At 41.7% G+C, this 19,734-nt stretch overlaps 1 protein-coding gene across 3 annotated transcripts; it reads left to right on the top strand.

The window, feature by feature from the left end:
- Positions 1-5,208: 5,208 nt before the first annotated feature.
- On the top strand, positions 5,209-18,526 carry LOC135547396 (splicing factor U2AF 35 kDa subunit). Of its 3 annotated transcripts, none has more exons than XM_064976400.1 (8): positions 5,209-5,316; positions 8,165-8,252; positions 15,674-15,740; positions 16,686-16,735; positions 16,986-17,084; positions 17,235-17,368; positions 17,892-17,987; positions 18,149-18,526. In XM_064976400.1, the coding sequence occupies exons 1-8, from the start codon at positions 5,273-5,275 to the stop codon at positions 18,285-18,287; spliced, it is 717 nt and encodes a 238-aa protein (XP_064832472.1). In that variant the 5' UTR covers positions 5,209-5,272; the 3' UTR covers positions 18,288-18,526. The 3 variants fall into 3 exon arrangements, with proteins under 3 accessions (XP_064832472.1, XP_064832473.1, XP_064832474.1); XM_064976401.1 differs by lacking the exon at positions 15,674-15,740 and adding an exon at positions 13,704-13,770; XM_064976402.1 differs by lacking the exons at positions 5,209-5,316; positions 8,165-8,252 and adding an exon at positions 13,734-13,770.
- Positions 18,527-19,734: the final 1,208 nt, after the last annotated feature.

Here is a 19,734-nt window from a genome sequence, read left to right as displayed (position 1 = left end):
CCCATAGATATCCTAGTAAATTCTACATTTGAATATGTTATTAATAAAATCCCTAAACAAACATGTAAAGTGAATGAGTTCTTATTACAGAAGGATGTGTTATTAATTTCAAAGTGTTATCTAGTATACACTTGCACTTGACCCCCACCCCTTTCTAGATCGGACTTTGCTGATACATGTAACTACTTTATTGAGTAAAAGTGTACTTACTATGCCTGGGATATGTTTTCTTAAGATGAATGCACTAACTGTAAGTCGCTCTGGATAAGAGCATCTGCTAAATTACTAAAATGTAATTATCTAAATAGTATCCTATTGCTGCAATGCCAGTTCATAATGAATACATATTGTATGTAATGTTGATATATCTAGTCACCAAGAATACTAATCTTGTACCAGTAAGTGACATATGCATAATGCTCAGACACCTCAAACATTCCCACTCCAAAAATAATTTCCCAAGGGAAGAAATCATTTGATGGGGTGTACAGTAAGCAATGAGTGGGTGGTAGGCAATAGACTGATTTCAGACTGGGCAACACATTTAGTAGCCATGATCAAATCAAATTGTATTTGTCACATGTGGTGAATACAACAGGTGTAGTAGACCTTACAGTGAAATGCTTACTTACAAGCCCAATCTCTTAAGGATCTGCCCCTTTTTTTAAATCAATTTTTGCCTAAAATGACTCAAATCTAACTCTGTAGCTCAGACCCTGAAGCAAGGATTTGCATATTATTTGAAAGGAAAAACTCTTGGAAGTTTGTGGAAATGTGAAAGGAATGGAGGAGAATATAACACAATAAATCTGGTAAAAAATAATTCAAGGAAAAACCAACCGTTCGTTTGAATTTTTTTGTGCCATCTTTGAAATGCAAGAGAAAGGCCGTAATGTATTATTCCAGCCCAGTTGCAATTTAGATTTTGGCCACTAGATGTGCAAAGTTTTAGACTTATCCAATGAACCATTGCATTTCTGTTCAATATTTTGTATCAAGACTGCCCAAATATGCCTAATTTGTTTATTAATAACTTTTCATGTTCAAAAGCATGGTATTATTTCACTGTAACAGCTACTGTAAATTGGACACTGCAGTTACATTAACAAGAATTTAAGCTTTCTGCCAATATCAGATATGTATATGTCCTGGGAAATGTTCTTGTTACTTACAACCTCATGCTAATCGCATTAGCCTACGTTAGCTCAACCGTCCTGTGGAAGGGACACCGACCCTGAAGAAACAATACAGTTTTAAGAAAATACAAAAAAAAAGTAAAATATAGGAAAAACTAATAATTAAAGAGCAGCAGTAAATCACAATAGCGGGGCTATATACAGGGGGTACCGGTACAGAGTCAATGTGTCAATGTGCCGGGACACTGGTGTCGAGGTAATTGTGATAAATAGGTACATGCAGGTAGGATTATTAAAGTGGCTATGCATAGATAATAACAGAGTAGCGGCAGTGTATGGGGGGGAGGGGTGTAGTGGAGCGGTTGAGAGCTTCAAGTTCCTCTGTGTCAACATCACTAAGGCCCTATCATGATCCAAACACACCGTAACAGTTGTGAAGAGGGCATGACAACGCATCTTCCCCCTTAGCTGTTCAGGAGTCTTATGGCTTGGGGGCAGAAGCTGTGAAACTGTTTAGAAGCCTCTTGGACCTAGACTTGGCGCTCCGGTACCGCTTGCTGTGCGGTAGCAGAGAGAACGGTCTATGACTAGGGTGGCTGGAGTCTTTGAGAATTTTTAGGGCCTTCCTCTGACACCGCCTGGTATAGAGGTCCTGGATGGCAGAAAGCTTGGCCCCAGTGATATACTGGGCCGTACTCACTCCCCTCTGTATTTCCTTGCGGTCGGAGGCCAAGCAGTTGCCATTCCAGGCAGTGATACAACCCGTCAGGATGCTCTCGATGGTGCAGCTGTAAAACCTTTTGAGGATCTCAGGACCCATGCCAAATCTTTTTAGTTTCCTGAGGGGGAAAGACTTTGTTGTGCCCTCTTCACGTACATCAATCAATCAATCTCACAATATATTACAGTTATAAGCCAACTTCAGTGTTTGTATGTTATCAAGTTAAAGGGCCAGTCAAGTTATGGGGCATATCAAGATTACCTACAAAGTTTAACGATAGCCTTGATTTCTATGCGCAACAGAGCTCCCCTGATAATTTCTGATAAGATGGGCCAACTATTCCACTTCTTTACATTTACATTTAAGTCATTTAGCAGACGCTCTTATCCAGAGCGACTTACAAATTGGTGAATTCACCTTCTGACATCCAGTGGAACAGCCACTTTACAATAGTGCATCTAAATCATTTAAGGGGGGGGTGAGAAGGATTACTTATCCTATCCTAGGTATTCCTTGAAGAGGTGGGGTTTCAGGTGTCTCCGGAAGGTGGTGATTGACTCCGCTGTCCTGGCGTCGTGAGGGAGTTTGTTCCACCATTGGGGGGCCAGAGCAGCGAACAGTTTTGACTGGGCTGAGCGGGAACTGTACTTCCTCAGTGGTAGGGAGGCGAGCAGGCCAGAGGTGGATGAACGCAGTGCCCTTGTTTGGGTGTAGGGCCTGATCAGAGCCTGGAGGTACTGCGGTGCCGTTCCCCTCACAGCTCCGTAGGCAAGCACCATGGTCTTTTAGCGGATGCGAGCTTCAACTGGAAGCCAGTGGAGAGAGCGGAGGAGCGGGGTGACGTGAGAGAACTTGGGAAGGTTGAACACCAGACGGGCTGCGGCGTTCTGGATGAGTTGTAGGGGTTTAATGGCACAGGCAGGGAGCCCAGCCAACAGCGAGTTACAGTAATCCAGACGGGAGATGACAAGTGCCTGGATTAGGACCTGCGCCACTTCCTGTGTGAGGCAGGGTCGTACTCTGCGGATGTTGTAGAGCATGAACCTACAGGAACGGGCCACCGCCTTGATGTTAGTTGAGAACGACAGGGTGTTGTCCAGGATCACGCCAAGGTTCTTAGCGCTCTGGGAGGAGGACACAATGGAGTTGTCAACCGTGATGGCGAGATCATGGAACGGGCAGTCCTTCCCCGGGAGGAAGAGCAGCTCCGTCTTGCCGAGGTTCAGCTTGAGGTGGTGATCCGTCATCCACACTGATATGTCTGCCAGACATGCAGAGATGCGATTCGCCACCTGGTCATCAGAAGGGGGAAAGGAGAAGATTAATTGTGTGTCGTCTGCATAGCAATGATAGGAGAGACCATGTGAGGTTATGACAGAGCCAAGTGACTTGGTGTATAGCGAGAATAGGAGAGGGCCTAGAACAGAGCCCTGGGGGACACCAGTGGTGAGAGCGCGTGGAGAGGAGACAGATTCTCGCCACGCCACCTGGTAGGAGCGACCTGTCAGGTAGGACGCAATCCAAGCGTGGGCCGCGCCGGAGATGCCCAAGTCGGAGAGGGTGGAGAGGAGGATCTGATGGTTCACAGTATCGAAGGCAGCCGATAGGTCTAGAAGGATGAGAGCAGAGGAGAGAGAGTTAGCTTTAGCAGTGCGGAGCGCCTCCGTGATACAGAGAAGAGCAGTCTCAGTTGAATGACTAGTCTTGAAACCTGACTGATTTGGATCAAGAAGGTCATTCTGAGAGAGATAGTGGGAGAGCTGGCCAAGGACGGCACGTTCAAGAGTTTAGGAGAGAAAAGAAAGAAGGGATACTGGTCTGTAGTTGTTGACATCGGAGGGATCGAGTGTAGGTTTTTTCAGAAGGGGTGCAACTCTCGCTCTCTTGAAGACGGAAGGGACGTAGCCAGCGGTCAGGGATGAGTTGATGAGCGAGGTGAGGTAAGGGAGAAGGTCTCCGGAAATGGTCTGGAGAAGAGAGGAGGGGATAGGGTCAAGCGGGCAGGTTGTTGGGCGGCCGGCCGTCACAAGAAGCGAGATTTCATCTGGAGAGAGAGGGGAGAAAGAGGTCAGAGCACAGGGTAGGGCAGTGTGAGCAGAACCAGCGGTGTCGTTTGACTTAGCAAACAAGGATCGGATGTCGTCGACCTTCTTTTCAAAATGGTTGACGAAGTCATCTGCAGAGAGGGAGGAGGGGGGGGAGGGGGAGGAGGATTCAGGAGGGAGGAGAAGGTGGCAAAGAACTTCCTAGGGTTAGAGGCAGATGCTTGGAATTTAGAGTGGTAGAAAGTGGCTTTAGCAGCAGAGACAGAGGAGGAAAATGTAGAGAGGAGGTAGTGAAAGGATGCCAGGTCCGCAGGGAGGCGAGTTTTCCTCCATTTCCGCTCGGCTGCCCGGAGCACTGTTCTGATAGCTCGCAATGAGTCGTCGAGCCACGGAGCGGGAGGGGAGGACCGAGCCGGCCTGGAGGATAGGGGACATAGAGAGTCAAAGGATGCAGAAAGGGAAGAGAGGAGGGTTGAGGAGGCAGAATCAGGAGATAGGTTGGAGAAGGTATGAGCAGAGGGAAGAGATGATAGGATGGAAGAGGAGAGAGTAGCGGGGGAGAGAGAGCGAAGGTTGGGACGGCGCGATACCATCCGAGTAGGGGCAGTGTGGGAAGTGTTGGATGAGAGCGAGAGGGAAAAGGATACAAGGTAGTGGTCGGAGACTTGGAGGGGAGTTGCAATGAGGTTAGTGGAAGAACAGCATCTAGATTTATTAAAGCTTTTGATACCTAATTTAAGTTCATCAAAAATATTCATGATTGATTGATGCATTGCTTGCTGTTTGGGGTTTTAGGCTGGGTTTCTGTACAGCACTTTGTGACATCGGCTGATGTAAAAAGGGCTTTATAAATACATTTGATTGATGTACGTTGTAAACTGTCAGTGTTTGGTACAGGGTGTAGTGTTTGCAGAACAAGCAAGGAGTTGGGCAAAGCCAAGTACGAACTAGCGAGATCCTATTGGCGCCCTGTAGCATATATTTGCATGTTGCCGTTATGAAAAAAAAGCGCGGATGTGCACAAACTCCATTCGACTTTGCAATCCTAGACAACGCAATTTAAAAAATAAAATAAAAACTTTGGCGAAGCTTCAAGTCCATAAAACTTGCACTGTGTTCGTAGTATATTATAGTTTTGGGAACAGACAAATGTATTGAGATCAGATGTTTAATTTATGAGGAAATTGGCAGAATATTGGCCTTGTTCCATCCACTACCCGCTACTGGACTTCCTCTCACTACCATATTTGGGGGTGAGAAAACGCTCTAAACGGATGCTTCAGCTTTATAGCCCATTTGACGTGTCTGGGTTACCCTTTCTGTCGGTGGTCCACATTTTACACTCTTTGGTTTAGTCGACATAATCGAAAATGGCGGAATACCTGGCGTCCATTTTCGGTACAGAGAAAGATAAGTGAGTAAAATGTTCTTATAGGCTTGCTTATTTGGTCAAACAATCATACGATTTCGGCCTACGATAACTTTCGCATTGCATTGCATTTGGCTGTCGTGGCTACTTACCTATGATATATCATGCAGCATTAGAAGTTGTGAAACGTCAATGTGTTAGCGTCTAGTGTAGCTAGCTAACATTAGCATGGGGTAATATGTTGTTTGAAGGTATGCACAGACCGTTCGTTCTTTTATAGCTCAATAATGTGCATAGATGGATAAGGGATCTTTGTTTGTGTGTGTGTGTGTGTGTGTGTGTGTGTGTGTGTGTGTGTGTGTGTGTGTGTGTGTGTGTGTGTGTGTGTGTGTGTGTGCGCGCTGAGCAGTTTGTCAGTCCCACCTCTCTAAAATGTGCATTAGCTATATTACTGAAGTTAGCTAGTTAACCTGTTAAGACAATTTAGGCTTGTCTTGGGGCATTATTTCGTGTGAGACCTGGGCAACTTTCTCTATTTGCCAAATTAGCCAGCTAGGCTAGCTGTACCAATTATTTATTTAATCTGTGGCTATACATTCAGTAACTAGCTAACGATAACTAGTTCGCTAGCTCCAAGTCCCAAATTCCTCCACTGATGCCCATGTTGTGTATCCAAGTTAAATAAATTGAGACAATAAGGTAACTAGGCCGTTCACAATTTATTAACGTTAGTTGATATGGGCCCTAGTTATACCAAGGTAAAGTTGGTTTTATATTCACACATTCGGACATTCAGCAGACAGGAGCCAAAAGCCATTTAAAATGGTTAAAAACGAATTGTCATCTAAAAAATAGATATACTTTATTCTATTAATCTCTAGTATACTTTCACAAACTTCTGTTTTGAATAAAAAATCCAGTTTTGATGGAAATGCATACAATATTTAAAATGCCTTTTTTAAGCTGTATAAATCATTAACCCATTTGTCACAGTCATCAAACTATGTATGATTTATTCTATAAACGTCTAGCATACTTTTACAACCTTTGTTTTGAGGAAAAATTCCAGTTTTGACTTGATAGAAATGCTTAACATCTATAAAATGCCATTTTAAAGCTATATAAATCAATAACATTTTCACTGACTATGACATTCAAACTATGTATGATTTATTCTATGAATGTCCAGTATACTTTTACAACCTTTGCATTTCCAGTTTGGATAGAAATGCATAACATCTATCAGGGTTATCCTTGTATTATTTCTCTGTTCTAAGATCATTACTCTTATTTTATTGTTCTACTATGAGAGACACTAGATGCATACTATGATGGTTATTCACTTTAATAGGTACACACCTATCTGTCACAAGTCATGATTTAATCTGATTTGGATTTCAAAGACTGACATTATTTTTGACCTTTTTTAAAAATTGACCTTTATTTTACTAGGCAAGTCAGTTAAGAACAAATTCTTATTTACAATGATGGCCTACTGGGGAACAGTGGGTTAACTACCTTATTCGGGGGCAGGAGGATAGATTTTTACCTTGTCAGCTCAGGGATTTGATCCACAACCTTTCAAATAAATGATGAAACATGCTCAATTTGGTTTAAATAATACAAAAACACAGTGTTGGAGAAGAAAGTAAAAGTGCATTGTCAAGGTGGTCAAATGCATGTCAATTTAGCAATTGAACAAAAATCCAATTCAATTTGAAAATGTTCCTTATTACAAAAGCATGTAACAGAATTTGGGTATTCCAGAACTGTAATTTACATGTAAATAAAGATAACCCTGTTTTATGTTTATAATACTGCAGATATAATGCTGTGTGCCAGAGATGGTACCATTCAGCTTGTCTAGGGATGACAAAGGACTTCAACAAAACCAAAATAGATAATGATTGGATGGGAGCTCTTTGCTGTTTAAATTAGACACATAAAGGACTGTTGTGCCTTGTAACTACTTTAAAATGTGGAACTGTTGCACTAAAAATGCAGACATTGATTTGGCATACACTTTAAGATTGTAAACATTGTACAACTTTATGTGAACATTGTCTAACTTCATATAGAACAAATGGCACTTGAAATTAACATTTAAAGTTATTGCAAGTGATTTTTTTTCTTACTGAGACAATCACTGAATTAGTTATTGATTTCTTCATTTTTGTATGTCTATCAAATCAAAACCGCAATTTCTACTCAAAGCCAAGTTTGTAAATGTATGCGGGACATTTTATAGAATAAATCATACCTAGTTTGATGTTTCTGTGACAAATGGTGAATTAGTTATTGATTTATACCGCTTTAAATGGCATTTTATGTATTTCTATAAAATCAAAACTGGAATTTCTTCTCAAAGCAAAGGTTGTAAAAGTATACTAGACATTTATAATGTAAATCATACCTAGTTTGATTCTGTCATCATTGAAAACATTGATTTATGTTGCTTTAAATGGCATTTTATAGATATGTATTTCTATCAAATCAAAACTGGAATTTTTCCTCAAAACAAAGGTTTTAAAAGTATGCTAGACATTTATAGAATAAACCATATCTAGTTTTATGTTTCTGTGACGATCAATTTATTAGTTATTGATTTTTAAATGGCGTTTGGCAAATGTCTGATTGTCAATGTCCGAATGTGTGCATATAAAACCAACTTTACCTCGGTCCTAGTTATACTATCTGCTCTAGCTAGCTAATGTGACTTTGATAAATCCAATGCAATTTGACTTTGAACATGCTGCTGTTTTCCAAACTTGATCACTTAATGGAAAGTTGCACATTTAATTTATTTTGCATCTGGGTACATGAGTGTGAACTTATGTACCTAGCTAGGTTATGCATTTCAGGACTGTTTAGCTAGCTATTTTTTGTCCTTCAGGGTGAACTGTTCTTTCTACTTTAAAATTGGTGCCTGCCGCCATGGTGACCGATGCTCCAGATTACATAATAAACCAACTTTCAGCCAGGTAAGTCAATTCAGTAAAGCAAACTTGTTTAAAATATTTGCTTCTACCAGATGTGCTGCATGAAATGGAATAGCATGTATTAAACTTCTCCTGCCAAGATGAAGTGGTTGTCATGCTCTAGGCTGGTTTGACAAATGGTAACCTCTCGTGGAACTATGCTGCATGACCAAATTATGTGAGATTTTAGTTCTGGTTTAACCAAGATTATTAAAATGGCCATTATCTTTGGTTTATCTTTGATCCAGTGATTGATGTTTTGTTTACATTGTTCTTCTAATCAGAGATTGGAAAGGTTTATCAGCACTGGTTTTCCAGATAGTGAAACAAAATAGTGGAATTGATTAACATTGAATTGGAGTGTTATTCAATGTTGTGTGAATAACCCTTTCTCCCACCATTAACATCTTTTGATTCATTCTAGCAGAGAGATGGATGTGTGCTTGTGAATGTGGGCTTGATTGTGCATCAGCTGATTACCTTTGATGAAAACAGATGGGATTGTCAATAATCCTCTTGAATAATAACACTACTAAAAGATGAAAGTTATGAGTTTGAATGTAGATCACTAAATACTGTTCAAGTTAGTCTCCTAAATATATGAAACAGGAAGTGTGTTTTATGCAGCTATACTACTGACACAAGCACAGCGATATACACACTTCCTCCATTTTTGGTGGTCCAAGCCTGTTCAGCGACCTCTCCGAATATCCAAAGCATTTCTTGCATTCTGCGTCTCAGTATAAGAGACAAAAACATCTCAAATGACAGTGTCTCCCTGCTTTACCGTTTTTCTCTAGCTAGTCCATCATAAATTAACAGGTACGGTTTCTAATGCCAATAGGACAAATAATTCCTAATCTTAGTAGGGCCAGGATGATACCAGTATTGCGATACTCGCTAGTGTCGTGGCAAGGAAACAAAGCTGATTTTAACTTCTTCAGGAAAACAGCCCTAAGGTTGGAAACTAACATCATTATGGTGTCATCCAGAGTCACACAAAACATTTCCCCCAAGCTATAGCACACCATATTTTACATACAGCAGGTTTTTAAAGGACCAAAGAGGTTGGTCTGCTTTTGTTTTCATTTTTTGCCAAGGATAACATATTGCGATACTGGCATTGTCACAACCCTCATTTTTAGGGAAATATCTGCTCTGACTCTAGGTCATCCTCTCCTCCATCCCTTTCACTCGGTCACATTTTAAATATCTAAAGAGCTGGAGAGCTTGACTTGAGAGCTAGATTCACCCGGGGGTCCCATGAGTTGCTCTCTTACACTCCCAGTTTTCTGTTTCTGTACATTTGTCTCTACTCTAGCATTTTGGATGTTGAGGGAATTTTCATACATATCTGACCCCCCCCCATTTGAAGATGACGTAAGTGTTTGGTGGCATTTCACTTAGTGTACCAAAGTAGTCAAAAGTTCAGTATATGGTTCCCGTATTCCTAGCACACAATGTCTAGCTACATCAAGCTTGTGACTTTACAAACTCTGGATGCATTTGCAGATTGTTTGGGGTTGTTTTTCCCAATATGAACTGAATGATGACTGGAGTAATTTATCATTCTAAGTGATTTAGAAGTGTTCAGAAACATTGAGTAAATAATCTTGATAATGCCACGATGAAGAAAAATCATGAACTATGACGAGTGAGAAAGTTGGAGGCTACAACAAAGCATGCTAACCTCTCACCATTACCAATAATTGGGTAGATCAGCATTGTTTGGGAGGTATGATCTTTGTCCCTCTAACTTTCTCACTCATCACCATTCACAATTTAATTCATGATTATCTGTAATTGTGGTAGCATTCACATTCATGTTGAGGTGTTAACATCTATTTTTACTTACTATAAGTGACTCCAAAATGACAATACATACAATATTCATCATTCACTTCCCGTTGGACACAATATCATCTGAAACGCAACCAAAAAATGCATCCAACCAGTGTTGCCAACTCTTCAGTAAGGAAAGTAGCTATTGGCTGTCCTAAAAGTCACCAAATGACGTCATCGCCTAATTTTCATAATTGGCCATGTGCATGTAATTGTGCTGGACGCTGTAGGATAGAGGAATAACGTCGTGGGAGAGACAAAAAGTGAGTAAAAACACCCTAAATGTGTTTACAACTACAAATTAAATTTCTTCTGTCAATTCTTTTTTTTCATATATCTATATATATATATGGCACAATTTCAACCCTCCTTTATCTGGGCTTGGGACTGGCAAAAGTGACCCAAAAGAGAGAGACTGGTGGAGTTACTTAGTTTTTTTATTAAACATTTTTGGTTTTTAGCTTAAGTTTTCTTAATTTTGTTTGGTTTTTAATCTAATGGTCCACTTAAGAGCCTACAACAAGTCACAGTAAAAACATGAACATTTTTAACCATAACATTTAAAAAAAAAAAATGTATATAATCTACATTAACAATCTAAATGGACCAAAAAGAGACAATAGAAAAAACTGTCAATGGCAATGTGAAAGCATTATGGTAACTAGTCTTGCCCTAATTCAGTTTTTATTTTATTTTAATGTAAGCCAGGGCGGGATCAGCCAGCAGCGGCTTCCCACATGCGCGATTCATTTGCGGTGTGGACGAGGAGGGGTGAACATCTCCTGCTCTGACTGCAGCACTAGGACCGCCTGTGAGTGCTTTGGACAGGGGTGGGCCCCACGGCAGCACCCTCTGCTTTTTGAGAAGAGTAAGAACGATACGCAAGCACTAAGTCTCAAAGTCTCCAATAACACCAGAAATATGTGCTAAATTTGTCGCTAGTCGCTTTCTTGAAAATATGTCACTAGAGGGGTCTGAATACTCGATAAGTTGGCAACACTGCATCCAACAATTCACAAGCTTGATGTCATTGTGTGCAAGGAATACCGACCAAATACTAAACTTTTGACTACTTTAATACGGTGACATTTGGTACGTCTTCAAATGGGGGGGACTAGATCTATAAAGAGCTTTCATTTCTAAACAGTAAAGCCGATGTGTATAAAAATACCCTCAAATAAAAGGTGATTCTATACTGTCACCTCATATGAAACATTTCAAATCCAACATGCTGGAATATAGAGCCAAATTAAAAATGTTAGCATCACTATCCACACAAGTGTATGTAGTGGAGTATAATTCAGAAACAAATCTTTCTCTACACATAACATTGGATGAAAGGTGACATGCCCTCTGCATCTCCATTGAAATTGCTGGCCATGTCTTTTGCAAGAGATTCCATGCAGAAAGTTGCCTGCTTGAACAGACTGCAAATTACTCTGGCCAGCCTCTGTTAGATCTGACCCTACCCTAGACTGTTTCACTATTCTCTCCAGGTTGTTGGCAATCCTTCTTAGTTTTTTGGACAGAGCTCAAACCATTTGGCTGGATTATTGACATAGTCATGCACCTGATGTCCCTCGTTGTAGGGATGCTTTTTTTTTTTTACCTTTATTTTACTAGGCAAGTCAGTTAAGAACAATGACGGCCTAGGAACAGTGGGTTAACTGCCTGTTCAGGGGCAGAACGACATATTGTACCTTGTCAGCTCGGGGATTTGAACTTGCAACCTTTCGGTTACTTGTCCAATGCTCTAACCACTAGTCTACACTGCCGCCCCTAAAACAACAACAACAAAAAATCTGAAGATTCCATGTGAATTCACAATGCAGCTTTGCTGCTGCCAGCAACTGTTTGGGTCTCACGGTGCGTTCCTTTAAGATGGTTAAGCATGGCACCTCTACTACCTCGGGGTTAAATTTGGACGGCACATTTTGGTTGAATCCATTCAGTTGTGCAACCCCACTTGGTATCCCCAACTATTAACAATGATGGTGTAGTAGTGGACAGTTGACTCAAATAATTGATTCCTTGTTTCCTTGCATGTGAACGCCTATTTCTGAGTGTCAAGCAGAATCAACTCTTTTAAGATTCAGTATTTTTGGAACAGATGAGACTTTTCTTTTTTTTGATGCACATTCAACAACACAAACATTTTCATTTTGGTCATTTAGCAGACGCACTGATACAGAGCGACTTACTGGAGCAATTAGGGTTAAGTGGCCTGTACACGGGCACATCAACATTTTTTATTTTTACCTAATCTGCTCAGGAATACAAACCAGTGACCTTTCAGATACTGGCCCAATGTTCTTAACTGCTAGGTGGAGAGAGAGGAGAGGGGTACCGTATAGGCAGGTCGGACACCAGGCAGACAAGTCAGAACAGTGCACTAGGCTTATCTATTGGCAATCGAATGCTGTATCTCGCAATTTCTTGGCTTGCAATGTCTCGCAACTTCAGTAAAGCAGGGCCTATCATCAATGAATAGGCTAGGGTATTCTATACACAACAGACCGAAGACTAAACACACATATGTCTTGGTAATCTCTTGCACGCCAAATTCACCAAAATCGACTCAAGTTTGCCTCTTTCTCTCTAGTTTTATTTAAATTGCGCAACGTTCCCCATGTCATTAGGCGATACAATGGAAAATGTTTTGTGATAACTACACTGCAATTTTTATTGGACATTTGGTTTAAACTTTCACACCCCTACGTCGTTCCCTCCTATTAATACATATTGTGACTGCGTTTGACTAAATATGACTGAGTCACTGAACATAATTTCAGTCCTCTTTATCAACAGTAATCTCAAGCTTTTGCAATAGCTAGCACTTTTCCACCAGTTGGCCTACTCTCTGCAATGGGTTGTCTGAAGTGGTAGGATTTATCTGTGGCCCGTTCCCATCTCAAAGTCAGATGTATATCTCTCACTGAACAGATTATTAGAACATAGCACATCTATACTCTAGGCTTCCTCTAGGTTTCCCTACAGCTCGCCTTGCCTGCATGGGACAGAGAAAAGACACAAACTCCCCAGCGTGTCCACCGGTCAAGCACGGACCCCTGCTTTATTTTGCCCTTACCCCTCCTACAGACTCAAGGTTCCTCTACATCCAGGGATTTTGTCTGCCCACCCTCTATAGGTTCTAGGTCTCGGGATTTGGTTTGACCCCCTTCTATAGGTTCTAGGTATCGGGATTTGGTCCGCCCCCCTCCTATAGGTTCTAGGTATCGGGATTTGGTCCGCCCCCCTCCTATAGGTTCTAGGTATCGGGATTTGGTCCGCCCCCCTCCTATAGGTTCTAGGTATCGGGATTTGGTCCGCCCCCCTCCTATAGGTTCTAGGTATCGGGATTTGGTCCGCCCCCCTCCTATAGGTTCTAGGTATCGGGATTTGGTCCGCCCCCCTCCTATAGGTTCTAGGTATCGGGATTTCTTATTTTATTGATTAAACCTTTTCACATTTTAGCAAGAGGGGCCAAACAGTCCTCTACCTTCAGCACCACCTGTGGGTTAAAAATAAAGTCTGTTTTAGTTAGCCTATTTTTGGGGGGGGGGTTTAGTTTTTGTATTTTTATAAACCATTTTTTGATTTTTCCCTCTGCAGACCATCGTGATTCAAAACATCTACCGTAACCCCCAAAACAGTGCGCAGACGGCAGACGGCTCCCACTGTAAGTGCCTCCGGTCCAGTCCTCTCAGCCCACCAGGTCATTCTAGCTCTCTCCCCCTCCTCAGATTTTAGGTCTGCGTCTCCACTGGCTTCCTGCAGGGCTTCGGAGGGTCTGTCTCAGCACTGGTAGCAGGGGGTACCACAACACTACCTCAACACTTTAGTATATCGCCAATCTAATCTTTTTTTTTGAAATATATTTTTTTAATCCGTTGCCATTCAGAGGTCTAAGCCTAGGTGTAGAATGACATGCTCTGATAGTGACATTAAAAAGGACTCAAAAAAATAATGCCTTGATCCCCACAATTCACATTGGATCTTTAAAGTTATTATCCACAGGAAATCTCCACATAGAAAACAGGTACTAACAGTTATAATGCACAGATGACAGACTTTAGGTATTTTTCAGGTGCTTTCAGAGATGACTGACAATACACCTGCACTAGTGCCCAACATGCGTTTGTGAATAGCTAGGTTTCCATCCAATTGGCAACATTTTATGGGAATATTTGAAAATCTGCATAAAACGATGTGCACATTTTCCCCCTTGAGAAATGTTTCTGTTGCAGATAAAAGGCTGTGCGTGATGAGAGTGAACATAAAAAAAACAGTTTGCTGTTTAATTGGAGTCCAATGCATTTTCAACTCTACTGATGGTTTTCTCACAAGAGAACGTGGGTTATCGCCAGTGTGCCCACTCTGGTATTGGCACGTTCTCTCTAGCAGCGCTATCTGCGCACTATTGGCTAGAGTGCGTGTATAGCCTACATGATTACATTTATTATTATTATGGACAAAAGAGCAAGATTATTTTTGTCAGACGGCAGCCAAATATCGATAATCATGTCACCAGAACAAGACCCTCAATATTTATTGGAAAGGAGCGGCAAGCTCATCACCTTGCACTTTCACCACCCTGTGAAGTTCATCGTAACTTTCTTCTGTAGTCTAATAAACTGCATGCCGACGAGTCATAGTGGGAGGAACACATGTCATATATCAATATTTGCACTTAAAAGCGTTTCCACCAACATTTCTCGCATTTATTTTACCAACTCAAAAAGATCTCACCTTGTCTAGCGTATTTTGTTTTGTCGACATTTGGAAAGTTGAATGAAAAATGTTTCCATCAGGCCTGTCATGGCTTTTTTTTTATCCGACATGTTTCTACTCGCATGAAAAAGTTGGATAAGAACCTGGTTATAGACAGCAAAAAAAATCTACATGAGTAACTGTCTCGACACAGAACAGTTTGGGATTTTAGTTTCTGCTCTTGCAACACTGCCGCCCCTATATGTTAGACTGATTCAGACGTCATCAGCCATACTGTAAATGTGTAAATGGTACCCTGATGTTGAGCCCCGGCTAGCAGAGCTGATTCATTGCCACTCGCTTCCTCTAAGGTAAGTCGTGGGTTTGTGGTCTTGTTGCTGTCATGTGTAACTGTTCTGTTTCTCAGCTGAGAAACTCAGAATGACTAGCAAAAAGTTACTTTTAAAAATGTATTAAAAGGAAGAAATGATAACTAGTAATAGAAACATCTTGGCATCCAATCACCTATGATTGAGCAAGTCCTCGAGGTCATTTCAAGCCTCAATGACCTGGTATGTAATGTTTGGGTAGGCTAAATTTTTGGTTGTATTGGATTTTCCACCATAATTTTCCATAGTCAAATATTGTCATGCTGAGACTTTCACTTCTTCCAGCTCCATCTCTTTCAGCGTGGACCAGTCCCATGGATCATCTTAACCTCTTTCAGTCTTCCCTTCCAACCCTGTTCTGGGCCGGGTTGGGGCACAAGTACACAGTTTTGAGGGAGGGGGATGGGAGTAAATGCACCTATTTAACTACCATTTTAGAGATCTGCCTGAAACTATCTCAAAAATGTACATTTTGTATTTCAGACCATTGCCCTCTTGAACATTTACCGTAACCCTCAAAACACTGCCCAGTCTGCCGATGGTTTGCGCTGTAAGTTTCCCACTTGTTAACAGGGACCTGTGGCACAAAATGTTATCATTTTCTCTTTCTCTTCATTTGCCCACACTTCCCTTTGGGGGTGCCATCTGACCTCTTTATCTGACATGCTAAGATATATCCCTTTAACATGATCAGTGATATACATTCTCTGCCCTTTAGTGCTGTAATATACATGTAATACAACGGGTGCTAATGTTCAGTAAAACAGACCATGTATACTACCGTTCTGGTGCCATGTAGTCAGTGGAACTGAAATAGTCCAAATTGTGTTTTGATGCATACAGTATGTTTCTATTTATTCAAAACCTAACACGTATTCTAGGAAAACATTTTATTCATCATTGTTTCAACTACAGCTTCACACACAAAACACTTAATTATATTCTAGAGGTTAACCCTGCTCTAGTCTCAGGTGGTCAAACTAATTTAGGATACATTTTTAGTTTTTATTGTACAGAATGTGATATGACACATGGGGTGTGATTTTGGTGAGTTGAGTATGACTGACATTGTGTTTAGGCCCCAGTGAGTCCCATTCCTTAGCATCAATTGATGGCTGTATTGTCTATGCAAGACCGTACCATTACTACTTAACACTCACTGAATGTAACTAAAATTCGTCTCAAAAGACTCTGTCCTCTCATAAAGGTCAAATGTCCAGTCTTACTGTCGTCCTTGGTGTACAGAGGCACAATGAGCGTATTTTTCGCATTGACCCTTTGCCTCCGGACAGTATTGTCTTTGCTGTCGTCCTTATTTCATATGTACTGGACTGTGTGCTTTTAGCTTGAATACATTTGTAATAGTTGTCCGGACTCCTAGGCGTTAGAAATATTTATCCTGTGCATGTAGTTTATGAAACCACAATGCTGATGTCACCTACTGTAACACGTTGACTGGTCCCTGATGTGTGAGTTTCTCCCCTGTGGCCACTAGGTGCTGTCAGTGATGTGGAGATGCAGGAGCACTATGACGAGTTCTTTGAGGTTAGTCAGTGATGCGGTAGTACGCCCATTTTGAATGGTGTGGATGATGCAATTCAGGTCTACCTTGCTTCTCTTCCCCCTCCACACAGCCCATGTGGGAATCATTGTACTAAATACTGAAATAGAATAGAAATGTCTTTTGAGCATGTGTGGGGAAATGCACTTTGAATTTAAATCCATTTAAAACGGTCTGTATTCGCCCTTCTGTCTGTCAATCCCATTCTCTCTCCCTCGGTTTCTCTTGCTTTAGGAGGTCTTCACAGAGATGGAGGAGAAGTATGGAGAGGTGGAGGAGATGAACGTGTGCGATAACCTGGGAGACCATCTGGTCGGAAATGTATATGTGAAGGTGTGTCACTGACTGTGTGTGTAATGGTGGGTTTTGTGTACATTTTTTGACGAAAACACGTTCTTCCTCTTATTCAATCACACTGTCATTCTCAGCCTCATTAGAACCTACATTTGCACACACACTAACTCGGTGATGGTCTCTGTGTAGTTCCGTCGTGAAGAAGACGCGGAGAAGGCAGTGATGGATCTGAATAACCGCTGGTTCAACGGTCAGCCCATCCACGCCGAGCTCTCTCCCGTTACCGACTTCAGAGAAGCCTGCTGCCGCCAGTACGAGATGGGGTCAGTTCTCCACCGCTGGACCACACACACCATTTTCACTTCAACATTGCATTAATGGTGACACCTACAGAAATGCATTGTATTAAGAAATGCATTGTATCAGTTAGTGCACTGACTGAATTCTCGCTCTCTCTACAGGGAGTGCACTGACTGAATTCTCGCTCTCTCTGCAGGGAGTGCTCTGACTGAATTCTCGCTCTCTCTGCAGGGAGTGCATTGACTGAATTCTCGCTCTCTCTGCAGGGAGTGCACTGACTGAATTCTCGCTCTCTCTGCAGGGAGTGCACTGACTGAATTCTCGCTCTCTCTACAGGGAGTGCACTGACTGAATTCTCGCTCTCTCTGCAGGGAGTGCACTGACTGAATTCTCGCTCTCTCTGCAGGGAGTGCACTGACTGAATTCTCGCTCTCTCTGCAGGGAGTGCACTGACTGAATTCTCGCTCTCTCTGCAGGGAGTGCACTGACTGAATTCTCGCTCTCTCTGCAGGGAGTGCACTGACTGAATTCTCGCTCTCTCTACAGGGAGTGCACTCGAGGAGGCTTCTGTAACTTCATGCACCTGAAGCCCATCTCTAGGGAGCTGAGGAGGGAGCTGTATGGACGCCGCAGGAAGAGGGGGTAAGCTCAAGCTCTAAGAGTCAACGCTAATCATAAAACTTATGTTTCTTTCAAGTGTTCTCCGGAATGCACCTTTCTGCCGTGATTGTTTTCACGTATGTTTGAGGGGGAAAGTTTTCATTTTGAGTTTAACTAGCTCCTTTTTTCCCCCTCTTCCCCAGAGGGGGGCATCATTCTCGCTCCCGTTCCAGGGAACGTCGTTCTCGCTCGAGGGACAGAGGAAGGGGAGGTGGAGGTGGAGGTGGACGCGACCGCGAGAGAAGGCGCTCCAGAGACCGAGAACGCTCTGGAAGATTCTAAACAGAGCATCTACCAAACAGCCATCCCTCCCATCTCCATTATCGCTCTCCATCCATCCCCACATGCCTCTATCCTTGCCTCCATTGCGGCCTATCAATTCACCCGTGGCCCTTTCATATAATTGCGTCCCAATGACAAATGAATTGGAAGATGTTGGACTTGTTTGTTTTTCTTATCATTTTTTTTTCAAGAAATGGAATGCTTTTCTTTTCAATAAAAAAAACTATGATTTGTACAAATTTCTTCGAAATAGTTACTCTGGAAAACAAAGTAATGTTTTTATAGTGAACAGCAATGAGTAACTGTTACTTTTGCCTTGAGTCATCATGCTCTAGACTGAGCTTACTGTACGTGAGGGAATTTAAATACTTCCCATAGACTCCTCCCTGACTTCCTCAGCTAATTTCTCACACAGAACATGCTCAGCTGTGAACTGAGTGTTCACTTGGCTCAAAAAGACAGTTGCCATAGATAAGAAGGATTATCTCCTAAACCATATCATACCTCTTTTTTTCCCGGATCCCATGCCAACACTTGCCTGTTTGGATTATGTCTACAAGTACATATTATTGACTGTGTTAACCTATAATTTTGGATAAATAGACTTGGCTGGAGAGGGAGGAGTCAAGGCCATAGTGTGGTTGAAGTAACACATTTAATACAGAATTCTTCTGGGTACTTACATTCAATATGAGAATGACAAGTGCAAAGCTGTCAAGGCAAAGGGTGTTTACTTTGAAGAATCTAAAATATATTTTGATTTGTTTAATACTTTTTTGGTTACGACATGATTCCATATGTGTTATTTCATAGTTTTGATGTCTTCACTATTATGCTACAATGTAGATAGTAAAAATAAAGGAAAACCCTTGAATGAGTAAGTGTGTCCAAACTTGACTGGTACTGTAAGTTTCCATTCAGAATTGACAGAAGCACAGTGCCAGAGACAAGAATACTGCCCCAGATGCAGAATTTCACATGGAAAGTGAACATGAGGTGGATGTCTGAAAGTCTCAACTTGATTTCAAACTGAAACCAAGGCTTTGTTCAGTGAGTGTTGGACTACAGGCTTGATCATTTACAAAGCACTCCACCTATCAATGACACAATATCCCATTAGTTTAACACTGTCTCTTCACCTCTGTACAGAGAACCCTAGACTGTAATTGCCAGTACATCATGGTTGTTAAGTTTGATAACAGGAAGGCGGCCTACGTAATGGTTGTCTTTTTGTGCTGGAAAAACAAATGTTATCGCTTGTTGAGAACCTGTACGTACCATCACTCTTTAAACGGCATGCAGAAATGTCAGTCTGGCTGTACCTACTCATCGGTACACAGTGTTCTACAGCACCATAAAAAGGGAACACACCATTTAGAAAGAACCGCACGAGTGGGAAGAATAGAGAAATCTTGAGATAAAAACAATGTATGTCTGTAGGGAAATT

Source organism: Oncorhynchus masou, chromosome 10, assembly GCF_036934945.1.
Source record: "Oncorhynchus masou masou isolate Uvic2021 chromosome 10, UVic_Omas_1.1, whole genome shotgun sequence".
In the NCBI taxonomy this organism is placed as follows: domain Eukaryota; kingdom Metazoa; phylum Chordata; class Actinopteri; order Salmoniformes; family Salmonidae; genus Oncorhynchus; species Oncorhynchus masou.
Note: the sequence above shows the minus strand (reverse complement) of the source record. Positions and strands in the feature narration are given on the sequence as shown.

Coding starts and splice junctions, on each gene's coding strand:
- LOC135547396 (XM_064976400.1), top strand. CDS start 5,273: ATGGCGGAATACCTGGCGTCCATTTTCGGTACAGAGAAAGATAA. Junction 8,253..15,673: donor ATAAACCAACTTTCAGCCAG/GTAAGTCAATTC, acceptor TTTGTATTTCAG/ACCATTGCCCTCTTGAACAT. Junction 17,085..17,234: donor TCGGAAATGTATATGTGAAG/GTGTGTCACTGA, acceptor GTCTCTGTGTAG/TTCCGTCGTGAAGAAGACGC.